At 40.6% G+C, this 7,048-nt stretch overlaps 1 protein-coding gene across 1 annotated transcript in view; it reads left to right on the top strand.

The window, feature by feature from the left end:
• Positions 1–7,048, top strand: part of SLC18A2 (solute carrier family 18 member A2) — a 41,293-nt gene that overhangs the window by 29,553 nt on the left and 4,692 nt on the right. Inside the window, exons 10-14 of the mRNA XM_006020568.3 lie at positions 2,040–2,118; positions 2,368–2,419; positions 2,908–2,971; positions 3,824–3,943; positions 4,554–4,687. Of these exons, the coding sequence (XP_006020630.2) occupies positions 2,040–2,118; positions 2,368–2,419; positions 2,908–2,971; positions 3,824–3,943; positions 4,554–4,687 (449 nt within the window). The remainder of the gene's footprint in view (positions 1–2,039; positions 2,119–2,367; positions 2,420–2,907; positions 2,972–3,823; positions 3,944–4,553; positions 4,688–7,048) is intronic.

Below are 7,048 nucleotides of genomic sequence, written 5' to 3'. Positions count from 1 at the left end.
ACCCTGCAGTGCAAATGCCCCTCACTCTGCTTTCAGGGTTAGAAGACAAATTACTATGTAGCACCTAAGTATCAGGCTCAGGTGTATGGGAAAACAATTTTATAAACAATGTTTTCAAACTCAAATTTTTAAATACCAGCATCCACAGCAGGTCCCTACATGGGCTGCAGATTTTTCTAAGCACTTTTGGGAAAAAAGATGTGGATAGTAGATTAGTTTTACCAAACCTTTATAGGAGCCTAATAACAGCTTACCTGACCTGGGATCAGGACCTCTCTTCTGCCTCAGCTTCCTCCTTATTCGATGCCCCAGTTGATTTGGGAGTTGTTGACAGCTTGGTGCATTGACTGGAAGACTAGAGCTAGAAGCTTCTTCTTCCAGGTCAAAATAAGAGTCTGAACAAGAAAAATGACCTTTCTAGAAGTTCCCAGGCTCAGTAGTTACTTTTTTCTCACTGCAGCTGTTTGCTCTCTGCTCTCTTTCTAGGTGATCAGAGCAGAGCTAACATCTTTCTGCTACTGTGTTTCCTGGGATCCCAAAGTGGGAAGCCATATACCTTAATGTTTCTCAACCTTTTTAGGCTTGAGGCAACACGAGAAAACATCAGCTCTTAGTTTTTACTCCTTTTTTAACTATGGAAAAATAGCATGGCAGTTTTTTCTATTGCAGAGAACTCAAAAAACAAACCAACCCACAACAGGTCAGACTTTTTTAACACTATGGATTCTTATTTGAAATGGTTGGGTTTATCTTATGAATCATATTTGCACACCTAACAGTGCTAACATCTGCAGTGCTGGTGAAAGGATCTCAATGCACCCTAGTTGAGAATCACTGTCTTAAATCTACCGACCCTGTTTGATTGTTTCTCAGAGCTAATTCCAGTAATGCTTTCTTCTCTTACTCTTTCTGTCCTAGCTTCTTCCACTCGCTGCCCCCATCAGTGTTTGCCAGCAGGGCATCTCCTGCAGAAGTCCTTACCTAAACCCTAAAGAACCTGACAGCATAAAGCTACTTCTAGTAGTACTTCTCTCCTCTGAGAGCAGGCTTCCTCTTACACTTTCCATTAGCTTTGAATCTCAGTCACCTGCTGTCTGTCCTGTGATCTAGAAGGAGGGGAAGACCACTGGGGACAGGTCTTGAACCCAATAGTCAGAGCTTCCCTCTAGCAAGGAACAACTCAAAGTTGTCCAGCAAACAACTATGTAAAAAAAAAAAATGTATCTTTGATCCAAAATAACAGGTCTTATAGATTAGGCACAAGGGAAGCTGGTGTTGCAGGGTCAGAATGAAAATGACCCTGGATACGTGCTTAATTTTGTTTTCAAATTGAGTTCTAACCATTTTAGCTTTCTACATTTAAAAAAAAAAGAAATAGTGCTCTTTTTTTTTTAACCATTTAATTCCCTATATGTACACTTAGCTTTAATTCCTACGTAGCGAAGGGCCACACTGGCATTACAATCGCACCTCTAAGAAGCGTTGTTACACAGCCGCTAGAGCTACCCTTGGAGCGAGATTGTGACTTGTGAAGTCGCAGTCCTTCTGCTCCAGGAAGGACATCAACAGAAAGCAGGCTCTGCCTCCTCCTGGTTCTTTTTGCCAGATTTTACCTGTAGGAGACAGAAGCTCCTTAAAAACCACAATCCCCTTATGTGTTGGAAGTAGTAGTAAATTGCATTGGTGCAAAGACCATCTCTTAATTACAATGAGCTTCATCTGGCCAAAAGATGCTGTATACATGGGAGGAGTATACTCTTGTTCTTTGTCTCTTTCATAAATCCTCCCCTCCAGATCCTTATAACTGATACTGAAAAACTCTTTTCAAAGGCACCACGATGCTCTTGCATTTGATGGGTAATCTCGAACCTCATTAGACTTCATGAAAGGGCTGAAACACGCCGGATATTTGATACCTTGGGCCAGGCACCTGAACTCTGTTAGATGCGCTTAAATCAAAATTGTTGTGTCTAAATTTATTAGTTTTTCTAACACTTCATTGAACTCATGGCTGATAAGCTGTCTTTCATATTTTTCAGGCATCGCTTTTATTCCAGCTAGCATCTCTTATCTTATTGGAACTAATATTTTTGGGATACTCGCACACAAAATGGGAAGGTATGCTTAATTAAAAAAATCCTTTGACATATTCTTGTAATATTTCTAGTGTTTCCTAAGGCCGTTACTTAATAATAGAAGCCATTAGATTTTACTAGAAAATTATGCCAAACAGTTCATTAAATAAAATAATGTTGCTTTTTCTTTGGTTATGAACCTCTGCACTTCAGAAATAACACTGAAAAATGCAAGACTGCTTCTGTTGTCTGCATTTAACTGATGTCTAAGAAAATGTTTCTTCTTTAATAGATGGCTTTGTGCTCTGCTTGGGATGATAATCGTGGGAATAAGCATTTTATGTGTGAGTAAAATTTGTCCTAGCAACAAAACTAACTGCCAGCTCAACTCAAACTTTTCTGTATTTTGTCCGGTAGATTTTTATTGCAGTTGCTGCCTTGTGATACCTTCTAAAATATTATTTTAATATGTCCTAGTGTCCAATCCTCAGTGCCTTCTGCTTCCATTATCCTTAATAGTACTTATCTTTTGGCAGGAGATTATAGTCTTGAGGAATCAGGAGCGTAATTTTGTAGTGTTCTCATCCAGTCAATTATAGCTTACTATATTAAGATGTAATTAAATGCAATAATTACATTAACGCTGTTATGGCGCAATTCTGTGAAACAATACAAAAGAGTTACTCATGTTTTAATTTGCCTTTCTGTGCAAGCAGTTCTATAGTTCCAGACAACACACTTAATTGCTTTGAAGAGTTATTTGAGAGAAAGACAATAATGCAATTAGCAATATATGATAGGATATATTACATTTCTGAAATTTAATTTTCAGGTACCATTTGCCAAAAACATATATGGGCTCATTGCACCAAATTTTGGGGTCGGTTTTGCCATTGGTAAGTAAAATGACACGTAACCTGCTCTTTGCGTTCTGTTGCCGTGCTGAAAGACGAATAACCATCCCTGGACTCTGATCTGAATTTATCTGTAAGCTAGAAATCATTTCAAGGGCTATACTCAAAGTGTTCAGCCAAGACTCTCATTAGCTAGGCTAGTTTAAACCCAGAACAATTCCATCTTTCAAATTATCTGGCCATTTAGATCATATTTTTACAATTCCAGAGATGCATTAATTGAAAAAAAAAAGGCCTCACACACTTTTTACTATTGCCTGGTATTTACCTAGAAACAGGCACATTAGAAACAGATGTACTGCTGACCCAGTATAAATATCCTGGCATAGCTATATATACTCTTTCCGTACATTGCATATAAAATGTTTAAAAAGAACAATGCTTTTTGAATTTTTAGGGTTTTGTTATTTTCATTATAAGACACAGGAGCAGACAGATGCCTAATTTGATATCTGACGGGCTTTCTAAAGTATCTGCAGAAACAAAGAACTTGTAGTAAGCGTGGCTATTATAGTATTCATTACAAACCTTGAATCTCACACAGCCTTTGGATCTGATAAACAGCTCATGCTGTTTTCTCATTCACAATGACGGTGTAGCTCAGGTGTCATCCATGTGAAACACAGTTTAATAAGACTCCAAACTAATATAAGCCTTTGTGTGTGTATAAACATGGACAGAATAGTTTATTTCCTATAGGAACAGCTTTGGAGTGTTTTTTAAGATTAAAATCTTTCAGTTTCATTTAGATTTTTTTAGCTTATATGAAAGCTAAAGAGAGAGAAAAAATGAAAGCAACTTCATTAAATACATTTTCCCTCCTATCATCACCAGGAATGGTGGATTCTTCCATGATGCCAATTATGGGCTACCTTGTAGATCTGCGCCATGTTTCAGTCTATGGCAGCGTGTATGCAATAGCTGATGTTGCCTTTTGCATGGGGTTTGCATTAGGTAAGGACTAAATTTTCTCCTGTTTGCATTACAGTTGTGAAAAGAGAAATGAAAAAGACTTTAGGGCAGTGACAGCTCTGTTAACTGTAAAACTGGTGTGCTTCTGCAGCCTGGGATTGGTGTGCGGTGGAAATAACATAGAGCGCCAGTGAGGATTGCACGCTGCCTGCATGCCATGGCTCTGTGTCCTGCACAAGACGCATCCATGCTGCTAAAGATATTTGAAGCAAGACAGGCATTGACTACAAAAGCTGCCTGCAGTGTTGGGCCACTGCTGTACTTGAAGCTAAAGCAATGGCTATTGCAGTCTGCCTGATGAAGGGTTTCATTCTGTCCTCCCTCAGTCTACTGTGGGGGAACCTTGTGTCCAGCCTTTTGGTTCAGGGTTGGTGCAAAAAAGTGCATGAAAGGTCTGAACTAGTGCCCTTTGAAATCAATGGGAGGACCTCTATGAACTTCAGTGGGTGTGAAATTGGGACCCAGAAAAGGTTTGTGCTGAAACTTGGATTTTAAATTCATATTTACATTGCTCACCAGGCTTGTTTCTCTAATGCCTGTCAGAAATATTTTGTACTTGCAGCATTTGTAAATAAGCTTTTTTTTCTAAAAGGTCCGTCTGCTGGCGGTGCCATTGCCAAGGCCATCGGTTTCCCATGGCTCATGACAATTATAGGGATTGTGGATATTCTCTTTGCTCCTCTGTGTTTCTTCCTTCGAAGTCCTCCTGCCAAGGAAGAAAAAATGGTGAGCAGATTTTCTTTAAAATCAAAATAAACAGTATTGTCTTTCTACTTCCTTAGCACTCATTTCTCAGCAACAGGACCTAAAGGTTTTCTGATATCTCTACCCTTTCTCACACGGAGTATAAACTATGTGCTCTGTGCATAATTTGGCATTCTTTTGCCCCTTCCTCCTACCCTTTGCAGTATTTTTAACCAGACCCAATTCTTCTTTAATCCTGCAAGACGCTCAGCAACGTATGTTTTCTTGGGTTTGGAGCAATAAAGGCCCAATGAACAGTCCTAAAAAACAGTTTAATAGCTAGATTCAGTATAAAAAGCTGCACCTCCTCTGGGGTGGAAACTTAAGTTTCCATAACAGGTGTGCATGGGTTTTTGCCGTATGTTGATTTATTGGATGTCTTGCCTTCCCTACTAGCCCCAGAAAAATGTTTCATGGGCTCAGCAGGTGTTGGCTTTTTCTGTGTCCTTTATGATGAGTTTCCTCCAAGGGGCTTTACAATATATTTTACTCCCTCCCCTCCTCCTCAGTTTATCTACCTGTATGTGTTAATCTTCCTGCAGACTCAGGCTTCTTGCTGAGTTTTACCTCTCATACTGCTGCACACAAGTTTTCAGAGCCAGGCTTTGCTCTGAATACCTCTTCCATCTGTTTGGCAAGCAGTTTGGGAGTTGCCAGTCTGTCGGTGCTACAGGGGACATGATAAAACATTAGTAGGTCACACGTAGCCATCACAGGTTTCTTGCTTCAGCACTGGGGTGATCTGCAAAACCCGTGGAATCCACGCAGCATTTCTCCCCGTGCTGTACAACAGCAGGTCTAGCTCAGCCCCTCTCCCTAGGTGCCTCGGAGATCCTGCCAAAACTGAAAAAAAATGCTGTTCTGGCCCCAACTACCCTTTCAAAGTAAGAGACTTGCAGTCACTGAATGGCGAAAAACAATTGTCCACAAATCCTTGCATTAGAAATGCAGTGGCATATCTCTGAAAGGTATGAGCAGAACACAACTGATAGGAGCCTTCCTGTTTGGGGGAGGCACAAACAGCATGGAACAAAATACTCGCTGAAATCCCATCAAGCCTGGTTGCACTGGACCTGCTGTGCTGTAGAGTCTAAAGGCAATTTCCAAGAGAAGTCTTTTGACTGCTCAGTCTGATTTTTCCGGACTGCACTGGTCATTTTACACAGTGGTTAGAATTGGGCGGCAGAAAAGAGAGCTGCTGCTATTTGCCAGGCGCATGGACTTTGGCAAATGAACTCTATAACTTTGCTTCAGTCTTTGCTAGTTGCAGCTACTTGCATTTTGAAACACGTATTGGAAGACAGGAACGGGCTTGGCGAGTACCAGTATGAGGGACGAGTACCTACCAGACTGCTCAAGAGATGATTCAGGTTTATGAGTCTCTTCAAGAATAGATCCTAGCTGCAGCCAGGGAAAATAATAAGGGTTAGCAAATGGTGGCCTAAGCGCAAGCCAGAAGTTCTGGAAGACTGCTGTTTCGAGGAGTGTATCTGATGAATGCAATGCCAGAATCGTGAACAGCCAAAGTGGATTCCCACTTCCTGGAGGGAATCCTCCATTTTCAGTTATTCCTGCAGCTAAGTGCCCTTGCGGGGCGAGGGGGAGGAGGGAGCGCTTGCCATGTGAACAGTCTTGGGCTTGTGAATTTTTGAGCCTTTTAGCTTTTATAAAAAAACTTGTGCTGGTTTTACCTGATCAGACAAGTCTTCATACAAGGATAGGCAGTACATTTTTTTGATAGCTCTTCTGAACTGCTTAATTTAGCCACTCCGAGGGGAAAATGAAAACATCTCTTTCCCATCTACTCTGGTCTTTTTTCTCCTCCTTCCTTTCTCTTCCACTGACCTAATGGCAAAGGAGCGTGGAACAAAGATTACAATGGGTAAAATTCCAAGGCTGTGGCTAGGAGAATCACCTGTTTCCATTGATTTTTTTGCAGATTATCTCCAACATTTCCCACTGCTTTGAAACATAAGGCAGTAGTACAGGAGGGGAAAACAAAGAGAACCACACTAGGCAAGGAGAAAACACCACTTATGAACGAATGCCAGTTTTCACCTGCCTGTGGTGCAGATGAATTAGAAAGAATTTGTCCCATTGTGAAGACAACAAGCTTAGTTTCAGCTGCCTTTTACAGATAAAAGGCCAGAGCAACATTGCAGTCATTTCTCAAACAAGTATTTAAACTTACACAAAAATACTGGATTTTTTTAACCCTGAAACAGCATGTGTATTTTACAAGTTTATGAAATTAAATCCTGACCCCGCTGCCTTCTCTAGGGAAAGGGCCTCACTTCATATGTTTATCCAGCAGTACCTTGATTGAGGCCTATCAGTACTATT

This window comes from Alligator sinensis, unplaced genomic scaffold (assembly GCF_000455745.1).
Source record: "Alligator sinensis unplaced genomic scaffold, ASM45574v1 scaffold527_1, whole genome shotgun sequence".
NCBI lineage: Eukaryota > Metazoa > Chordata > Crocodylia > Alligatoridae > Alligator > Alligator sinensis.
This window is presented reverse-complemented; position numbering and strand designations above follow the sequence as displayed.